Consider the following 21,840-nt stretch of genomic DNA (forward strand, 5'->3'; position numbering starts at 1 on the left):
GATCCATTGTCCCCTTGACTTTCCAGTTGAAGTGGATTGAGTAGAATCTGAAAACACCTTGTCGTTTCTCTGTTGATGTGCTTGCTTTATTTTATTTTTATTGTAGGGGGTGCCTGGAGCAATAGCACAGCGGGTAGGGCATTTACCTTCACATGGCCAACCCGCGTTCGATTTCTCTGTCCCTCTCAGAGAGCCCTGCAAGCTACCGAGAGTATCCCGCCTGCATGGCAGAGCCTGGCAAGCTACCTGTGGTATATTCCATATGCCAAAAACAGTAACAAGTCTCACAATGGAGACGTTACTGGTGCCTGCTCGAGCAAATCGATGAACAATAGGAAGACAGTGCTACTGTGTGTGTGTGTGTGTGTGTGTGTGTGTGAGAGAGAGAGAGAGAGAGAGAGAGAGAGAGAGAGAGATGTACTCAAGGGAGAGCACAGGCTTAAGGCGCAATGGTGTGCTTACTTTAAGTAGAAACGGTACCCCCTTTCTACTAAGGATTAAGGAGTATAATTTTTTCCTACTTCTTAGTTTTATCCAAGTCAGAGAGAAAAAGTGAAGTTCCTGTTTGTTACAATTTAATTGTAATTAAATTCCTAGAAGATATTTGACATGGTTGTTAAAAATGTATACTTTAGTTCCAGGGAGTTAAGGCACTTGACTTGCAACATGACTCACACTGGTTCAGTCCCTGAGACCTCATATAGTTCCTTGTGCACCACTAGGGGTCACTCCTGAGCACAGGCAGTAGCCCCTGAGCACCACTCACTATGGCCCAATTTCCCTTCTCCAGCCCACCACCAAAAAAGGATATAATTTGAGGACCAGGGAAGTAGCACATCTGGCTGGAACCCATGAATTGCATGAGGAACGCTGGGTTCACTCCCCAGCACCATATAGGATCCCCTGTGCATTTTCCAGGACCTAACCCCAGAGCACTGCCAGGTACCACAAAAATGGAACCAAAAAAATAGTGTACAAATTTGTGATTTTGCATCTTCACCTATTTCAGGGAAGACATAAAAAAGAGGGAATTATGGCCAGGGAAGCTGATACATGAGAGCTAGGAGAGATAATGATGCTGCTCAGCTGGAGCCTAGAAATTTGACCAGTCTAAACAGATTGCAAAGGACTAAATTGCTTGTGAAGGGGCTAAATCAATCCTGCTGTGAAGTGAATTTTTGGCTCCTGAAAGTCTAGGGCAGATTTGAAAATAAAAATAAAGCCCTTACCAGGGTTTTATATTCCAGGCATTCTACTAGATTCCCTATATCAACAAGTAGCAGAAAAAGAAATATGAAAAGCACTCTTAGGAGCTTCTCCCAATACAAGATGTGAGGGAGTGAACTCCTAAGGAGAGAGTATCTCCAGCATTAATGTATTAACTCCCTCAGGAAGCAGTGTGATGGGGTGTTCCTTGAACTGTGGGCTGTAACCCCATAGTAACTGAATGTGGGAGACACAAAAATAGTTGGCAGCAGTAAATGTTTCTGAACTTGAAACTACCAGAAATTAATTTAAAATCAACCACATAATGAACTTGAAATGTTTCCTGCAGCGCTTATACATGTTGCATATTTCAGGCAAAAAAGGGGAAATCAGTGGGAAAAGTTTAAGCAGCACCTGTAAAAAAATCAACCAAACAGTCAGAATACATTTACTGTATGACTTGCTTGACACTGTATTAGGCTTTATGGTTTTAGGCTTTATGGAGTCCATGAGTCACTGTGACTGGTTTCTTCCAACAGAGATAAGTTATGTGACAAGAAATAGAGAATAAAGTCTAAATAACAGTATAGATTCTGATTTCTAAAAGAAATCAGAAGTGTCCTAGCATACTATGAACCAGGAAGTGTTTGTTGAACCTAATCAGAAGACCTAAAGTCACATTCTAGTTCTGACACCTATTATACAATAAAATATAGATTGTAAAATCTGGAATTAGAAAAGTGTCAGAACATACTATAAACCAGGAACTGTTTGTTGAACTTAATCTGAATACCTAAGGTCACATCCTAGCTCTAACACTTGCTGTGTAAATGTGGGCAAGTCCCTTTCATTTCTGATTCTGTTTCCGCATTTATAAAATGAACCTGATAATCCCAGCTAACTTCTTGCCTAATACAAAGGATTGTAATGGAAATCAAGTGAAGATGATATGAAAACATTATAGAATTTCTAATTACTGGGGGAAAAAGTGAGATTTGAATTGAATTTTTTTAATATGCTATACAAGAATAAACTTAAGATAAAAATGGTCTCAGAAGGCTAGGGATGTGGCTCAGTGAGGGGGAGGGAAACCTGAGTTCAATCCCTGCCACTAGAAAGGTGAAAAAGGTCGCAGAGAAGAAACTATTTGAACTGAGAGGACCATGAGATTGAAATATCAGAGGGCAAGGTAGAAACTATCTAGATATACCAAAGATTTGTTTTGGGGTAGATAGATGAAAAAATTAACTGGTTGCATTGGAGAAAAGAATGGAATTGAGAGTCATGCTATGACTGTAGTAAGGATTGTGGTCAGATTTTAACTGTGTAGGATCTGAAGGCTAGAAGAAAGAAAAGTTTGGGCTTAATTAGAAAGGGAATAAGGAACTATTAAATTTTAAATAGAGAATCCTATGAAAGTATTCGATTCTTATCTCTTTGATTATCTGTTTCTAACCAGTTGCATGACATAAAGATGTTCCAGATCAGTCCAGCTGAACACAATGTCAACAATATCTAGGATGAAATGGACACATCTGAGCCTTGTCTTGAGTCTTCTTATCAACTAGGCGTTAGTTTGCTTGCTCTTTTAACTATAAAAAGGAATGATTATACTTGTACATCTAGTAGATTTATCTACAAATAAGTCAGATTCCACCTTCATGTAAAAGACTGTTTAAAAAAAAAGTCTAAGTTGTGTGTGTATAGTAAATGCTTCAAAAAGTCTTGTGCTTAATATTTGAAATAGACTTGAAGGGATCTGGCAATAAGAAGATAGTATACAACAGCCAAAAAGATCATCTTACTGCTGTATTGAGTACTGGGCCAGGTCCCTATTATTGTTAGAACCTGTTAGGTGTATCTAGGATCAAGTAGGAAACACCAGGTGCAGTAAGTATTTAAAATCTCCAGAGGTTCTTCCTGTTGGCAGTAGACCTTTTCAGACTTAACCTATTCTGTAGTGAACCTCCATCATCAGTAAGTCAGTCTAGAATACAGGTTAAAAAAAAAAAAAACAGGTTCTAAAGCCAGTATAATTGACTGAGTTTTAAATACTGCTGTATGACTTGAAACAATATCTTTAGCTTCTCTGAGCTACATAAAGATGATAATAGAATCATAAATTTGTGAGCACTAACTGAGATATTGTCTAGAAACTCTTAATTGAGGATCTACTACACAGTGAATATCAGTCCACTCAATAAGTGTCAGTTTCTATTTTTTGTTTTGTTTTTTGATTCTGGGTCTTAAGCCCAGACCCTCATATGTGTAAAGTGTGCTCTGTACCACTGAATTACATCCCCAGTTGTAGTCTTCATTTTTCTTAACTCCCAGATTAATTGTCCATGTTTTTCTCACTTATTAAAGAACATTGGAGTCTACCATTTGACTCATTTACCTCTAGTATGTTCTATATTAGAGTATTAGCATCAACATAATCTTAAAATATCATTTGAATTAAAATTATCTGTAGAGGGCTGGAGTGATAGTACAGCAGGTAGGGCACTTGCCATGCACTTGGCTGACACAGGTTTGGTACTTGGTACCCCTTATGCTTTCGCAAACCTTCCAGGAGTGATCCCTGAGCATAGATTCAGGAATATGCCTTAAGCACTGCCAGATGTGGCCCCAAAACAAAATAAAACAGACAAACAAATAAAATATATATACAACTTCAAAATAGTTTATTATTGTTTTATTATGGTCTAAGTTTTGAAATAATGTTTTATAGATATAGATAATAGTTTTTCATAATACTTTTCATGATTCAGTAAATGTTTCTGTTAGAATATTTTTAGTTTTTAAATATGCATATGTTTTTAATTTACTATGTAAAAGATAGAATATAGAGGAAGAGCTTGGCCCCGAATTTTTTTTATGAGATAACAGGGTAGGAGGAGACAGATACTGGGGAAATTAAAAACTAAGTCTTAGGGGCTGGAGCGATAGCACAGCGGGTAGGGCATTTGCCTTGCACGCAGCCGACCCGGGTTCGAATCCCAGCATCCCATATGGTCCCCTGAGCACCGCCAGGAGTAATTCCTGAGTGTAGAACCAGGAGTAACCCCTGCGCATCTCCGGGTGTGACCCAAAAACAAAAAACTAAGCCTTAGAGGGGGACAATTTGTTAATACCAATTCTAAGTTATTTAGTAATAGTAACAATAACAAGTTATTTAATAATTAAACTATGCTGTCTAAAATTTTAACTGCATATTCTACTTTTAAGTATCCAACAAATATATATTCACATGTATACACCAAAATTGTATGAAAACTTATAGTTACTATAGCTAATAATAATAATAATACGATCATTGTATGACTGAAACACAAGCACAAACGTTTGCAAGTCTGTAACTGTACCTCATGGTGATTCGCTAATAAAAAATATTTTTAAAAAATAGGAAAAAAATAATAATAACTGAAACAAATTAACTGTTCATCGATAGAGAACTGTTTAAATTATTTGTAATTTAAAAATACTAAAAAAAAAAGAATACTATTCATTCCCTTATAGAATGAGGTAAATCTACATAAATATGGAAAAATACACACAGTATAGTGATACATGGAGGGGCAAGGAGTTTAGCAAGAAGCAGAACCATATATTTAATATAATTTTTTGTGTACATATTTATTTCGTAAAAGACAGCTACAGGGGCCAAAGAGATAGTAGAATAGGTAAGGTTTGCCTTTCATGCACTGACCCTGGTTCGGTTTCCAATTTCTGGCATCCCATATAGTCCCCAGAACCCCTCCAGGAGTAATTCCTCAGTGCAGATCCAGGAGTAGCCCCTGAGCATTAACTGTATTCTTCTCCCTGCCCCCCCCCAAAAAAAAGAAAAAGTCACAATATATTGTTTGCATATGCAAGAAAACAGTTTTAAATATTAACAGTCCTCTGTGGGGTGAATAAGATGATTGGAATAAAAGTGTGCTTTCTTTTTACCTTTCTTAATAATGAAAAAGATATTTTAGTCACTCCACGTCTTTTACCTTTTTGAAAAGACCAATTTAAAAAAACTGTTTAGAGAGATTGGAAAGTAAATGGTTAAATGTTTTGTAAGGTGTGCTGGATGTGAAAAGTGATCTATAAATACCTATTATTTTTACTAAACAATAGAGTGTGGAGCTTTTGTAACCTGAAGAAAGCAGCGTTTCAGCATCTTTCCTATTCTAGCATATGGTAGTTAAGACCACGAAGGATGAATACCACAGAGATTGCCTGTCATGGAGTTGATTGCAGATCTTTTGAGTATTCCCATTGCTCTTATGGTGGAAAGTTCCATGGGAAGGACTGGGAAGGGTGTGGTAAATTATTCCATGCAGTCTCTAAAACTATTGTTCAATATTCTTTTAAATGAACCAATTAAACCACACAGTGATTGCAAAACATGATTGCTTTTTAAGAGTCTTTGTTTACAGAGTTGGTTTATTGTATTGTATGAAAGTACCTTTGATTAAGTGTGGTGATATATACCTCTTGATGTTGTCTGAGCAACAAGCTTGAAAATTAGGGGTATTATCTGGAGAGTTTGTCTGCTTTTTCACAGATTAACAGGAGACAGAATGTTATGCTACTCCAGGTAACAGGCTTTTTGTTTTGTAACACTTAAACAGTTACAGGGTTGGTTCTCTACCCATTTGAAACTCAGGGGATTAATTTGCTATTTATTTGTGTAGATTAAGTCCTTAGAGAAAACACAAAAATACAAATAGGTCTTTTGGTTGATAAAATCATTTTTTCTCATAAATAGGTATTTTTAAAATAAATTTAGTTAACTCAATACTATTTCAAATCTTAAATATACCAAAATCTCATAAGCTCTGAAAAATCTCACATTATTAGAAATGGCAACGTGTGTTAATGCAGTTAACTATTTGACAGTAACGAAGATGTCCTGGATAAAATGGAGTTACAAAGGGGAAGTATATATGCATTTTAATTTTCACTATTTATCAAATTCTCACCAAATAAGAACAAATACAACAAGCTTTATGACTGGGAACTGAGTGGCCAGTTTGTTGAATAATAACGAAAATTTGAGGCTGTCTTCTTCACAAAGCAGTTTTATCTATCTTTTATCTTACTAAACCAGCTAGGTTAGTATTACCATCCCTACTTAAAAGAGAGGAGGACTGGGGCAGATTAAGGTTTGTTCATGGACAAAGTAGACAAAAATCTACACTCTGATATACTCATTGCCATGTTAGTTTTGAGGCCACATCTATCAGTGGTCAGGGATAAATTCTGGCTGTTTGGGGTATCATATGCATTGCTGGAATTCAAACCTGAGTTGACTGTGTGCAAGACCTTAATCCCTGTACTCTTTAGCCCTGTTGCCTACTTCTGCTATTTTTCATATTGATGGAAGAGAGGTTTATCTCTGATCCAGCATCTTTATTTTCTTAAAGTAACAAATGGACATTATGTTAAGGTTTCCAGACAGACTTCAGAATCCCTTTGTTGCTCCCGCAAACATAAACACATGCAATACGTCTTAACTATCTTGAAGAAAAGCATATAGGTATTTTTCCTAGTAAGGTTTTACTTCAGATAATCAAGAAATGATATATGGAGGAATTAGAAAAGAAAAACAAAGAATTTTAATTTGAAAAGTATTTAATTTATTGTAATTATACCTTGATCTAAGCAATCTCTTAAGCCTCTTTCTTAGCCCTCTTAAACATATAGAGCTATTAAAGCCTGAGTAGATTTTTGTGCCAGTACTCCTTTAAATATTTTACATATATTACTCAATCCCCACAACAACTTCATAAATTGGGAACTAATATAGAACCACAGATTAAGTAGCTATTAAAAATTTCCAGCTAACGAAGAATCTGGACTCTCACAAAACCAGTTAATAGGATATTTCCTTAGGGTTTCATTATTCCTTAGTAGTTCAGTGACTTGGCCAAAAATCTTAGTTTACTCTATAGCATGTTAGAACCAGAATTTAGATCCTCTGATTCTAAATTGGTCAGTATAATGATCAACCCATGTTGAAATTTGGCTACAACAAAAGCATGTCTGTATCATTCACATGTCAGTGTACCTTTGAGTCTGTCCTGGGTTAATTAAGGTTAGCATGTAAAGTTCCAATATGTATTACTTATGGAGGGACACATGGAGACATAGTAATAGAACGTCTATTACTATTCTATAGTAATGAACATCTGTATTAAATTTTTTAATGCTACTAACAGGATTCTACCAAAAATATTGATTTGATTATTTATAGCTAATACTCATATTTCTGAGTTTTGAAATCATCATTAAGTGACCTGGCAAAATTCAGTCTTAACTCAGCAAAAGTATAAGGAAATGCCACAATTTTTCTTCAGTGCCTTTGCATAGATTTTTTTTTTTTTTTTAGAGAAACCACCTTCAGACTTCATGTGGATTAGAAAATAGGCTTAGTTAATTTCACGCTACTCAAATCTAATTTAGAATCATTTTTTGGTTCCTTGATGCCTGGGTCTTGAGAGCCCGTTCCCTAGAGCCTTGTTTTCTGACAGCAGAGAGTAAAGGATTAAATTGAGCTGAAACTAGATTGAGTGACATTTTGACACTCTACAGACTGGGAAAAGAAGGGGAAGTTGTTCAGCTTTCTAAAAGAGGCAGTATCGTAAAGAACTATTTTCCTTAAAAGTATCCCAATTTGCAAAGATGATTTAATTTATTTTTTTCCCAAAAAAAGGCATGTTCTATAACTTTCCAACATTCCTGTATTACAGTTTAGGCGAGAATTTAACTTTGGAAAACTTTTTGCAGTCTTGGATAAGGTACTAAAATAATCTCCTTTGCTGAATAGATACTGACAAAGTTCTTTTAGGGGAAACAAAGGACTGCATTTCTGGGGTATCACGATAGGAACCTACGTATGAAAGACAAGTATTCATAGTAATGAGATCTGTATGGATTTTTTAAAATGCAAGGGTATTAAGTGTGAATTGAGTAAGATATGTTTCTCGCTGACTTCTTTTTCAGATAGATACAGCTGATTACCATGCCATCATGTTTCCTAAACAGCATCATTCATCACTTCCTGTTAACTTCAATACATTTCTTCTCTGCTGTGTTGGGAAAGGAACAGGACTTATCTTAACAGTGCAAGAGTGCTTGCTGTTCTAAACAGCCTGCTGCCCACCCCCCCCCCTTTTTTTTTATCACTGCAGGAGATTGTAAGAAATTACAGCCTGGAGGAAATTTCAAACTAGCAAGTTTGCTAGATATGTAAAGCAAAAGCTACTTGTTTGGGGGCATATCAGCAGATTTTATTTTTCTTATGGTGCCATTTTGGGTGCCTGCTGACACAGCCTGAAAGATCTTTCAAACCTATTCCTTTCCCATCATGAATGAAGATGATGTCCTGGCCTTCAGGATACAGACCTTTTGCTAACTATTAGCTTGCAAACTGGTTCTTTCCTATTGCAGTATCTCTAGGGAATTTAAACTTTCCAGTATGAGTTTGCAATTTTTCTAGTTCCTCATTGCCTTGGCACCACTTTAAAATTTATGGCAGGATTAACAAAACAAATAAAAAACTATGGTTTTTCACAAACACTTTATAGTTCAAATTATTTCCCTACTAATACTTTGGAAATTGAAAACTAATAGGAAGACATTTTGAAATTAACATAAAGCAAAATTAATTTCATCCTTTCTGTTGTTTTGTTTTTGACTGACACCCACTGATGCTCAGGAGCATCTCTTATGGTGCTTGGGGCACATATTGCCTGGGATATTAACCAGGGTTGAAGTCCCTGCTAGTTGCGCATGCAAGGCTACTGCCTTATCCTTATCTTCTGTATTATCTCTCTTACCCTATTCCTTTTTTTTTTTTTTTTTTTTTTTGCTTTTTGAGTCACAGCCAGCAAAGCTCAGGGCTTACTCCCAACTCTGCACTCAGGAATTATTCCTGACAGTGTGTGGGAGACCATATGAGATGTCCAGGATTGAACCCGGGTTGGCTGCGTGCAAGGCAAATGCCCTCCTCATTGTGCTATTGCTCTGGCCCCCGCCCTGTTTATTCTTAATGCTTAGATATGTTGAGTTTTAAAGTAACAGTTTCTAGTAACAAATTCTAGATTCTTCTCAAGATGGCAGAACAGGTGCCTTGCATGTGCACTGCCCTGGATTCTATCTCTTGCACCAGATGGCCTCCTAAGCGCCAGCAGAAGTGCCTCCCCACCCCCCACCCCCATGGCGTTGTCCTTATTTACTCGCTTTCTTGCAATTGGACAATTTAATCATTTTTTAAAATTACTAATTTCTGGAACTCCTAAGCAGTCTTATTGTACATATTTGATTCAGGTATTCAGAACAACTGATGCTTTGAAGTTGTTCTCACTGGGGAGATAGCTTAGAAGACGGCTAGAGTACGTGCTTTGCATGCCAGAGCTCCAGGTTTGAGCACTGCCAGGAGTGACCCAAAAAGGAAAAGAAAAATTACTGATTCTTGAAAATGTCCTGATGAAACTGAAGGACAAGAGAGAAGGGAGATAAAACTTTTGAGTCTGTATACCAAGCCAGGCCTTTTTTTTTTTTTTTTGCTTTTTTTGGGTCACACCCAGCAATGCACAGGGGTCACTCCTGGCTCATGCACTCAGGAATCACCCCTGGCGGTGCTCAGGGGACCATATGGGATGCTGGGATTTGAACCCGGGTCAGCCGCGTGCAAGGCAAACGCCCTACCCGCTGTGCTATCACTCCAGCCCCCAAGCCAGGCCTTTTTCGTGAGTTGGATCGTGGTCAGCTGAAAGGCACTGCTTGCTCAGTGGGTTGGAGAAGCACCAAAGGACCAGAAAGGCATTAAGAAAAGCTCTAGATCAGGAGTCATGAAAGCAGGGTTCCACTCATCACTTACAAACTCACCTGACTCAGACCCTGAGTCTTTTCTACATCTGTACAGTGAGGCTATACTTACTAGCCTATTTTCTTCCTGAGATAACCTGGCACAATAGATCTTCAGCATGGCTGCACTTGAGATTCAGCTGTTGAAATCCAGATGCCAACCTCGAGATTATGATTTGATCGGTATGGACATTGAGACTTTTGAAATCTCCACACGAGATAACATAGGTGAACCAAGGCTATAAGTCCTTATTTTGGGAAGATAGTTAGGAAAGTCCCTTATAAATTTATTTACGAGGTTATCAACAGTGTAGATGGGTACTCACTCCCAGTTGTAACTTCAACTGTTTTGCTTTTAAAAAAAAAAATGGGGGGCCGGAGCAATAGAACAGCGGGTAGGGCATTTGCCTTGCACGCTGCCAATTCGGGTTTGAACTCCGGCATCCCACATGGTCCCCCCAGCACTGCCAGGGTTAATTCCTGAGTGCAAAGCCAGGAGTAACCCCTGAGCATCGCTGGGTGTGACCCAAAAAGCAAAAAAAAAAAAAAAAAAAAAGCGGGGAGGAGTTAATTTAGCTTGGACCAAGGCTCAGAGGGCTTAAGTGCAAGTTTTGTAGACTGAAGCCCAGCACCACATGGTCCTTCTCTCCCATCTCCATCCTTTATTTTTTTTTTTTTTTATTTCTAAAGTAAAAGTTTAATATTTTATTTTATTTTTTTTTATATAGTTTATTTTTAATTAGTGAGTCAACGTGAGGGTACAGTTACAGATTTATACATTTTTGTGCTCATGTTTCTCCCTTACAAAGTTTGATAACCCATCCCTTCACCAGTGCCCATTCTCCACCACCAGTAAACCCAACTTCCCACCCCCCCTTCCCAGTCCCGTCTCCCCCCACCCCACACTGCCACTATGGCAGGGTATTCCCTTTTGTTCTCTCTCTCTGATTAGGTGTTGTGGTTTGCAATAAAGGTGTTGAGTGGCCATTGCGTTCAGTCTCTAGTCTATATTTGGCCCGCATCATCTTTCCCCCACATGACCAACAACCACATTTTACTTGCTGTTCCCTTCTCTGAGTTGCCCAGGATGAGAGAACAGCCTCCAAGCCATGGTGACAACCTCCTGGTACTTATTTCTACTATTCTTCCATCTCCATCCTTTAGCAGAGCCTTGAGTAGTTCCCAAGCACTCTGGCCTCCAAAACAAAAATAAAACAGGAAGAAAAAGATACCAGCCAACCTCTTAACTACCCCAGCCACAGAAAATCCTAAACCATTAATAAATGTTGTATTTGTGGGCCAGAGAGGCAGTAAAGTGGGTAGGGCATTTGCCTTGCATGCAGCCAACCCAGGTTTGATCACGTACACCTTATGATCCCCTGAGCCCACCAGGAGTGATCCCTGAGTGTAGAATGCTGGGTGTGGCCCAAAAACCAAAAAATAAATTTAAAAAAAAACATGTGAGGTAGTACAAAACAGGGTGTTTGCCTTGCAGGGGAGTATGGGATGTGGGGGCAGACTGGGCTTGATCTCCCGTATCCCATACAAACAGAAAAAGTAAAATGCCAATCATTGGACCGGAAAGAAAGCTCTAGTACTAATAGAGCACGTAAAACTGCCAAGTGTAGGGCCCTGGGCTCTACTCCCACAACCCAGCCTGGGAACTTTGTAAGCACTATAAGAACGAAAAGGAAATTAAAATACCATTCCCTCACAAATGCAACTGCAACTTTGTTTTGTTTTTTATCAAAACTTACTTAGAATGAAGTGAGGAGAGAGAGAAAGAAGTGTTTTCAACAGAGAACACAGGCTTCTCCAGAGGGGAAATAAGCAAGTGAAGAAGATATATTGGAATGAGCAAGTGAGATTGGCGTTCCAGGGTGAACGCCAGCTTAAAGAGCATACCTATAGGCCAGAGCCGGCTTAAAGAACATACCTATGGGCTGGAGCGATAATACAGCGGGTAGGACATTTGCCTTGCATGCGGCCAACCTGAGTTCTAATCCCTGACATCCCATATGGTCCCCGAAGCACTGCCAGGAGTAATTCCTGAACGCAGAGCCAGGAGTAACCCCTGAGTAACCCCTTTTTTGGGTGTGACCCAAAAAAGCAGGAAAAAAAAAAAGTATGCCTAAAATCGCTTTGTGTTTTTTTGTTGTTGTTGTTCAATGTAGAAAGCCGGTTTGAGGGCGGGGGGTGGGAGGGAGAGAAGAGTTTTTGGTTGAAAAACTCCCTTTAAAAATTCTTGTCTCTATTGACCGCATCAACTCACTTCCCGGCTTCACCCTTACCATGGGGTCTTTAACTGGAGACAGACCCACACTGCAGAGCTGGGTCTGGTTCCTGGTGCCTGGAGCCCTGGGGCGGAGCGCTGGTCTGCTGACCCTCCCACCACTAGGACCCTCCCCTCCCCTGACCCGCCCTTCCACGGCGCCCCGCCCCGGACGCGGGTGAGGGCGGGTTGCTGGAGGCTCGGGGCCGCCTGCACTTCACAGCCGAGCCCCGGGGCTGCGGCGGCTGCCTCCGTGCGACCGGGCTGGCCCCGTTCGGCCGCCGGGAGCCAGAGCCTGTGTCTTCCGCGCCAGACCCCCAACGCAAGCTCCCCGTGCCGAGCCGGGCGCTGGCCAGGATGCGGACTTGTGAGCTTTGAACCAATCCCATGACCCTGAGCACGTTGGCCCGGGAAAGGAAGGCGCCCCCCGCCTGCACCTGCAGCCTCGGTGGCCCCGACATGATCCCCTACTTCTCCGCCAACGCGGTCATCTCGCAGAACGCCATCAACCAGCTGTGAGTGCACCGCGCGCGCTCCCGCCTGCCTCCGCGACCGCTCGGAAAGTTTGCCTTTCGGCAGCCACTTTCCCCAGCATCCTGGAGAGCGAGCGAGCCTGGGCGATCTTGCAGGGCTGGTGGGGTGGAGGGGTGGAGCAATTCTGGGAGGCAGAAAGTGTCCCCAGAGAGATGGCAGGAGTCTTTTTTTTTTTTTTTAATTTCCTGGGAAACTTGGGGAAAATTTCAGTTAGGGTCGTCGCAGGGAGGCGGCAGTGATCAAATGTAAGTCAAGCCTTCTGGCACCCAGGAGACTGAGTGAAGGTCTGTAGGGTTCAGGTCTGAACCCCCAGCCGGAAATGCTAAGACTTGGTGGTTCCTGCTGGTGATCAAACTCCTCTGTTTGTTTGTTTTGTTTTATCAGTTTTTGTTTTGTTTTGATAAGTTTGTATGTGGTGTTAGGTTTTTGTTGCAAGTCACTCACATAAATTACTTCAGAAAACTGATTTCAGTAGTGTGACTTGCTCCCCCTCTAAATAGTGCACATTCAGCTCAAAATCCCAGGCTGCAAGTACATTTTTACTCACTAAAGTGCAAGATTAAAGAGCCTCTTAAAACACTGTTTCGCGGTCTCTAGAATTGTGTTTTCCTTCACTGTGGTTTAGATGTTTTTAAGAATTGTGTGTTAATCTCACTTAGAAGTTATAAAAGAGCAAAGTTTGAGGACCCATATCTGTCCAGATTGCATCCTTAAACCCAGGGAGTGGTTTAGGGTTACTGTTGATAGCAGCAGTTTGCTTTTCCTAGCACTTAAGCACAAACTCTGGTGTGACTTCCAGAGAGCCACCCACTAAGATTTTTCTCAGACTGCTGACACTTATCAACACTTCTGTCTCTCAACTCTGAAAAACTTTTCAGTGTAATGTTCAACTAGAGAACCTTTTCATTATCCCACATTAAAGGTCCCAGAGCACCATGTAATGGGATTTATAACCTTACATCTAGTTTATTTATTACTCTAATTAATGTTTGTTCTCCTACTAAATAAAATTAAACTAATTTGAGTTTCACATTTTTTTTTTCTTGGTATTGAGTGATCATGGAACTCCTAAGAGTTAACCAAAAGAGAGTTTTACTCTTCCCTACAAAACTGAATCAGTTGCGTACTTGCATTTTCCCTTCAAAATAAAAAAAGAGAAAATGAAGTGAAAGAGATAGAAAGAGATGAAGTATCTGAGACTAGAAAATCAATTTCAAAATAAGAGTATTAACAACTGCTTTAATTTCTTTTTAAGTTAGTAAAGCAACCCATGTGTGTCCCATCAATGGATGAATGGATAAATAATTATCTGTACATAGTACAAAACTGAACAGTATTCAGTCTTTAAAAGGAAGGCAGTTCTGACAACTATACAGCAAGGATGAATTTTGAAGACATTATTTTAAGTGAAATAGCCAGTCACAAAGGACAAATACTGTTTGCTTCCATTTCTATGAAATACCAGGGATGGTCTGATTGTCAGTATTAGGGAACGGGGGGGGGGGATGGGAACTCTTTGTGTTTAATCAATACAGCGTTTAATTTGGGGAAGATAAAAAATTCTGGAAATGGATGGTGGGTTGTGAGCATTGCACAACAATGTGGATCTATGTAATGCTACTGAACCAAAGAGTTTCAAAGGGTGAAAGTGAAGGGCTAAGGAAGAGGCTCTGCAATAAAGCACATGCCCTGCATGGGTAAGGTCTTGGGTCTCTCTCCCTCCTATTTCACTTCACGTAACCAGGACCTGGTGTATAGTTAAAGCAGTAGGACACATTCAAGCCACTGTGTGGTTTTGGTCGCTTTTCAACAAAGCTGGAGTAGACACACGGTATGGCCTGAACACCATCTAATCAAGAATCATCAGGAGTGGCCCTCAACCTAAATAGCTTCGATCAAAAAATAAAAGATTAAAATGGAAATTTGGGGGCCTGGGAAGATAGTTTAGGACTCAGGGGCTCAGTACCCACTGGATGTGGCCCAGCCTAATCACTGATGGTCTAGCCTGGTTGGCTCAGCCTGGTTGGTAGAAACTACCAGAAGTGACCACCCCAGCACCCCCTAGACACTGCTTCAGTGGTTCCCTAAAAGAAAGTGAAGATTTTTATATTATGTAGGCTTATCCACAGTTTTTGTTTGGTTTTGTTTGTTTTGGTTTGTTGTTGTTTGGTGGTTTTATTTTTGTTTTAGGGCCACACCTGGCCCTGCATAGGGCTTATTCCTGGTTAAATGCTCAGTAATTACTCCTGGCAGTGCTCAGGGACCATATGGGATGCTGGGGATTGAATCAGGTCTGCAGACACCCTATATGCTGTACTATCCTCAGGCCCTATTTTGTTTTGGTTTTTGTCTGTTTCTTCTGGATGGAACATATACGCCCCTGAAAAGCAAAGTGGTCTTCCAGTCTATGAATTTCAGTAAAGGTGATTGCCTTTTAAAAAAATAATAAAATGAAACATGTAAATTTAAAAGGCAGCCTTTGGGACCAGGGTGGGTGGGGGGTGAACGGGACCTTGAATCTTGCTTCCTAGTATAATCAAATAAGTACAGTTCCCCTTTTTTGGCAGGGAGTGGGGGAGTGCCCACACCCAGCAGTGCTCAAGGGCTTTACTCGTGGCAGTGCTCAGGGGACTATAAAGGACACCAGAAATTGAACCAGCGCAGCCACTCACAAGGCAAACATCTACCTGCTGTACTATAATTCCAACCTAACCAGTCCTTTTTTCTACAAGTTTCATTGTATGAATCATATGACTTTAGTTTCATCTAATATAAAAGGAATATATATTGTTTCTTAACATAGAGGATCTTAAGCACATATATATGGATTTAACACTTTGCTATCTATAGAGTATAGAAATTAGACAATAACTGATAGCCAATTATTGACTGCTATCATTGTGCTGAGAGTATCTTATTTAATCATCACAGCTAACCTATGAACTAATTCGCTCTGTTTACAGATCATGAAACTGAGACTTAGAAACCTTAGGTAAATACTCAAGGCCAAATAATCTATAAATAACAAAACTGTCCTTAGATTCTTAGATCTGTTTTCTAGGCCAGTTTTTTAACCACTGTAGAAATGATATTCTGTCTTAGTAGTTGCAAGGTCACTTTTAAGAATTCTTTAACTGCTGACGTCTTCAATTTGGTAGTGAGAAATGTATTTTCTATACCAAGAGAATTACTGCTAGACAATTTCTTAAAGAATTTTCAAAATACTTTTTCATTTTTTTGCCTATTTTGCTGATATTCACTTATAAAATTTAGTTATTAGGGCCAGAGTGTGTAGGGCATTTGCCTTACATGCAGCCGACCTGGGTTCAATCCCCAGCATCCTATGTGGTCCCCCGAGCACCACCAGGAGTAATTCCTGAGTGTAGAGCCAGGAATAACCCCTGTACATCGCCAAGTGTGACCCAAAAAGAAAAAAAATCACTTATTAATACTGCTTTAACATCAGGTTTATTTGGCATACTACCTGATTCATCATATAAAAATCTTTGGGGATTACTCTCAGGATATTCTAAATTTTGTTAAAACTATTTATTGTTGGTACCTAATACTGAAGTCTTGACTTGGAGTCGATAGCCATCTAATGTTCTGTAAGTTAAATCTTGGGATTGCTTTGTATAAGACTTAATATATTTGTGTTCAAATATTTGTAGATTTCTGGTACTATCTTTGTCCAGCTTATGTTCAATTTATAGTAATATGTACATGTAGTCTTCCATCTTTCTCTAGCTCTAAAATAGTTCTGAGCAGAAATGACTTGTGTCTATTTTAAAAGTCTGGAACCAAGAATTGTGACCTCAGATACACCACTATAGACATTTATTTTCAAAAACTTTTTGCTTTGCAAACTTAAATTTCCTTGTGCTGTTAAATAAGTATAATGTTTTAAGAGAAAATTCCCTTTTACTATTGTTATTTAGGTAACATGTTTACAATAGTATCAATGTCTATGGTTTTGAGTACAGTTATTACACCTTAATAATAACAAAGTGCCTTTTACTCTCCACCAGTGTTTTTATGTAATGAGTAAGTGTAATTATCATCCATGGTTCTTTTCAGATCTGTATCTTGTCCTCTACAGAAATTGGCAAGTCTCATTAGAACTGCTGATATTCAGTGATTGGACCCAGGCATTTATGATTTAAAGATTCTTTTTCTGTCTTTGGTGGTTCATTTTTTTTAAAGCTTATTAATATTTAGAAGAAACATGAGCTAGCTCTTTGATTTAAAATTAATAATGACATTTTGTGGTTGGTTGTGTTGCTTGAATAGAGAGCAGAAATGTTTATTTTATTTTACTTTATTTTATTGATTCACCGTGAGATATAGTTACAAGCTTTCATATCTCAGTTACGAGGGCAGAAATTTAAAAAGTGCAACTTGTTGGGGTCAGCATGGAGTGGGGTGCGGATGTTGCACCACACCCAGCTTTGCTCTGGGCCTTCTTTTTGCTCAGTGCTCAGGAGTCACTCCTGGTAGTATTCTGTAAGAACTATATGCAGTACCAAGAAATGAACTGGATTCCACAGCATGTAAGGCAAGCACCTTATCCTTTGTACCATCTCTCCATCACTGCTACACACACACACACACACACACACACACACAAATAGAATAGTCAAAAATTTACTTATAATAAACTATCACAAGTTTAAGTTTGCCAAATATAAGGGAAAGGAGAATATAAAGGTACATTTATATATTTGTGTCTCTATCTACCTTTGTGCTTGTTTAAAGTCAGTGATTTGCTTAACCAGGTTGACCGAAGAATACGTCTGTGGGCTGGAGGTAATATAGCAGTCGGGAGTGCACATACCTTGGGTACAGCCAACCAGTTTGATCCCTGGCATCTTATATGATACCCCAAACACCACCAGGAGTAATTACTGAGCTCAAAGCCAGGAAGGAGTATGCGCATTGCTGGGTATGCGCAACCCCCCCCCCAAAAAATCTGCACAATGAAGATGAAAAGGAGTAGTAATGTTATAATATCCTCAAGTCTAGATTTCTTTTTGATAAACTGGGTAGATTTTTCTTTTAAATTACATAGCATTTGGTTTTATACTTGTAATCATGCCTAAAATTGGACCATGTCTTTAGGCTTACACTGAGAAACCACTACCCAAAGCCAGATATTTCAGGATATTGACATTCAGAGACCTAGAAGTAATTGAGGCTCTAAAACTTCTGAGAGAGAGAAGAAAAGTGCCTGCCACAGTGGCATGTGGGGTGGGGGTGGGGGGCGACTGGGACCATTGGTGGTGGGGAATGTGCACTGGTGAAGGGACCAGTGTTGGAACATCATATGACTGAAATGCAGTTATGAACAACTTTGTAACTATGTCTGTCACTGTGATTCAATTTAAAAAACAAAACAAAGAACCTTCTGCAGATAACTTGCTCAGATGTGTTCTTGGGTCTCTTCCAGTAAATGTGAATCTTAATTACCATATGTTAAACTTCTTTGATACTGAAGAATGGTAGTCTAGGAGCTATCACAGAATATTTCTGCATTTCTAAGGTGAGAGCAAAAACAAACCAACAAAAATCAGCATATTTAATCTTTTAGATAGTGTTAGAGTTAGTTTTGCTTTCTTGAATGATGCAGGATACTCCTGCCACTAATAATAAAGTTTAACATGTGCTAAGAATATTAAGGCCCTTTTAGTTGTTCCTGTGATTTGTGAAGGATGTAGCCAGTGGTTTATAAATAGATTGCTAGTATTGCACACTAAGGGCAGATTTAAGTTTACTTCCTTTTTTACATGTTGTGTGAATTAAGCAACTCTTGTTTTCTGCACTAACTTTTTTTTTCTGCTTTTAGGAAGGTGGAGGGTTTCATGCTTTTTTGGTTTACCTGAGGGATTTGGTATCAGCTGTTAAAACAGCAGAACAGAGACTGAATTGCTCTGATGTATAGACAAAGTTCAGTTTCTTTAGCCTATTCTAGAATTTTACAGGGTGTTTAACAGTCATTTTAATTTGGGTCCGAGAGAGAGTGCAGAGTGTAAGGCTCTTGCTTTGCATATAGTTAGTGGGCCAGGTTCTAGCATCAGTACTTCATAGCACCTCTAGGAAAGATCCCCGAGCACAGAGCCAGTTGTAAACCATGAGCACGACCAGGTGCTAAACACTCCCCAATCCCACCCCTACCCCCCCTCCCAAAATAAATGTTTTTTTTTATTTATATATGGCTGGAGCGATAGTGCAGTGGTAGGGCGTTTGCCTTGCACTCGGCTGACCCAGGTTCGGTTCCTCCGCCCTTCTTGGAGAGCCCAGCAAGCTACCGATAGTATCTCGCCTGCACGGCAGAGCCTGGCAAGCTACCCATGGTGTATTGGATATGCCGAAAACAGTAACGACAAGTCTCAAGATGGAGATGTTACTGGTGCCCGCTCAAGCAAATCGATGAGCAACGGGATGACAGTGGTTCTTTAATATATATATATGTATAAATATATATATAACAAATTAGGACATGCTAAGTCATGCCAGATGAATGATGCAATTGGTGCTTTAGGTTTATATATATTGTAAGTGAGCCAATTAGTAAGAGTTTTATGGATGCAGGATTTGAGCTGGGACTTTAATCTTTATTTCTAGCCCTCTTAAATGTCTTGGTTTGTGTCAACAGAGGTAAAAGTATACTTAAGTACAGAGAGAAAAGGAAATTTATTGTAGTAGTTATTGCGGAGTTAGTTTTTCATGAATGACTGCTACTTGTGGTATAAAGAAAAATCAAGGGGCTGAAGCGATAGCACAGCAGGTAGGGCATTTGCCTTGCATGTGGCCGACCCAAGTTCCATTCCCATCATCCCATATATCCCCCGACCACTGCCAGGAGCAATTCCTGAGTGCAAAGCCAGGAGTATTCCCCCCCCCCCCCGCCCGTGCATTGCCAAGTGTGAACCAAAAAGCAAAAAAAAATCAATTATAGATAGATTAATGATGATCTTTAGGAAAGAAATTACTGAGTTTTGGATGTTTCATCTGGCAGACTTTTTACCGAATTTTTATCCAGTACCCATTTAGTACACAGCACAGTTACCCACAGTTGTAGACTTTCATAGCTTACTTAGGAAGGCTGCCAACTTTACAAGCCTGTTGTTATTGAATCAGTACCAGTAGCTGGGAGCACAATGTGAAATTTCTACAAGCAGGGTAAGAACAGAAATCATTAAACTTTCTACTACAGTTTTATAGTTTAAAAAAAAAAATGTATGGGGCCATGGAGATAGCTCAGAGGACTGGAGTGCATGCCTTACATGTTCAAGGCTTCTAGTTCAATCTCTAGCATTGCGTGACCCTCAGAGTCCCACTGGACATAGCCCTGAAGACCCCAGGAGTTCCCAGGGCTGCTGCAGCATTAAATCATCTGGCCTAGTTGGCCAGGCATTGCTGGGAATGCCTCCCTCCCCTAAACTCCCCTAAATTTTTTTTGAGGGGGGCCTCCCCTTATTAAAGTAATCAGAAGTTGTTCTTGTTCTGCTTCCTCCAAATGCGTAGCTTTAGATATTACTATATCAAGCATCATGTGGTAGGTTCAGTGGTTTCCATAGCATAGAGGGCTTATAATATTTACAATAGAGTGCAGTATAAAGGGAGGGATTGTTGGTGGCTGTTTTCCTTGTTCTCAGTGGCTTATCTAATTGTATAATCTACTTGCCTGTTAATGGCTGGACTTATGTAACTTTCTACAAGTATTTGTGTGTCCATATGTGTGTGCAGCTGTTTTTTAAGTCAATTATACATGAAATTATTCTAGCAGATTTGGGGGACATTTACATGCATAGTATGCCTAAAGTTATACATCAGAAAATAGAGATCAAGATTATAAATCCATTTTATATGATGGCCAAAAAAAAGATTATAATGATACTGAGTTGTTCCAGCTACTGAAAATTTAGCAGATTGTGGTTTACTGCGAGAAATCACAAATGAAGATTATATAAAGAAATGATTTATTGGACTTATTGATTACTATTTAGGGCTTCTAGATAAGTTAATTTTTTTTTTCTTTTTGGGTCACACCTGGCGATGCACAGGGGTTCTGGCTCTTCACTCAGGAATTACTCCTGGCGGTGCTCAGGGGACCATATAGGATGCTGAGATTCGAACCCGGGTCAGCCGCATGCAAGGCAATGCGCCTTACCCGCTGTGCTATCGCTCCAGCCCCTAGATAAATTAATTTAAATCCAGTGTAATTTTTCTCCAGACTGAAGAATGAAGACTGATTGGTTATGTCTCACTTAAAGAATAAAAGCCACTGTTGTTTCTATCATAACCTTATTTTTTGCCTCTTTCGGAAGTACTTGAGTATATCTGTTGAGAACCCACTTTAGTCCTGTGTTAAATTTCGTTCACTTCTGTAGCTCTTTTGAAAGAGCTCCCTAGAGGTCGGAGAGATAGTATAATAGATGGGCATTTGCCTTGGATGCAGCCAACCCAGATTTGATCCCCATCACTCCATATGGTCTCCTGAGCCCACCAGGAGTGATCCTTGAGTGCAGAGCCAGGAGTAATCCCTGAGCACCACCAGGTATGGTCCAAAAACAGAGGGAGATAGAGAGGGAGGGAGGAAGAGGGAGGGGGAGGTGGGGAGAGAGACTCCTACTGGAATTCTTTGTTTTATTGTTACTTCAGACACTTGGAGAAATTCTCAGCAAGGCCATGTATGCTGTTGGGAAGAAATGCTAGTGTCACTAGATTGTTCATTATGCTTTAAAAAAATTTTGTTTTTTTCTCAATTAAAATCTAAATCAGCAAATAAATATTAAATGCCAGCGGGTTTCTTTTTTTTTTATGGTGAAGGAATCAGTTCAGGGGTAATTTCTAAATGGAGAGTCCCCTGGTAACTTTAAATTTTTTGTCTACTTTACACATAGTAAGAGTGGTTAGGGTTTGTTTGGTTTTTTTTTTTTTTTTACTGGTCAGTAGGCTTAAAAGTG

The 21,840-nt window shown here is 39.5% G+C and overlaps 1 protein-coding gene across 5 annotated transcripts in view; it reads left to right on the top strand.

Annotated features, from left to right (window-relative positions):
* SSH2 (slingshot protein phosphatase 2) overlaps window positions 1–21,840 on the top strand; it is a 260,024-nt gene that overhangs the window by 123,361 nt on the left and 114,823 nt on the right. For 4 of the 5 annotated variants that reach the window (XR_008629123.1, XM_055130125.1, XM_055130124.1 and 1 more), the window contains exon 1: window positions 12,420–12,855. The exons of the other annotated variant lie outside the window; for it this stretch is intronic. Coding sequence is in view for 3 of the 4 variants with exons in the window: in XM_055130125.1 (XP_054986100.1) it covers window positions 12,728–12,855 (128 nt within the window). In the remaining variant the exon portion in view is untranslated. Of the gene's footprint in view, window positions 1–12,419; window positions 12,856–21,840 lie in introns of those variants that run through there. 5 annotated transcript variants of the gene reach the window in all.

The sequence above is a fragment of the Sorex araneus genome, chromosome 3 (genome assembly GCF_027595985.1).
Source record: "Sorex araneus isolate mSorAra2 chromosome 3, mSorAra2.pri, whole genome shotgun sequence".
In the NCBI taxonomy this organism is placed as follows: domain Eukaryota; kingdom Metazoa; phylum Chordata; class Mammalia; order Eulipotyphla; family Soricidae; genus Sorex; species Sorex araneus.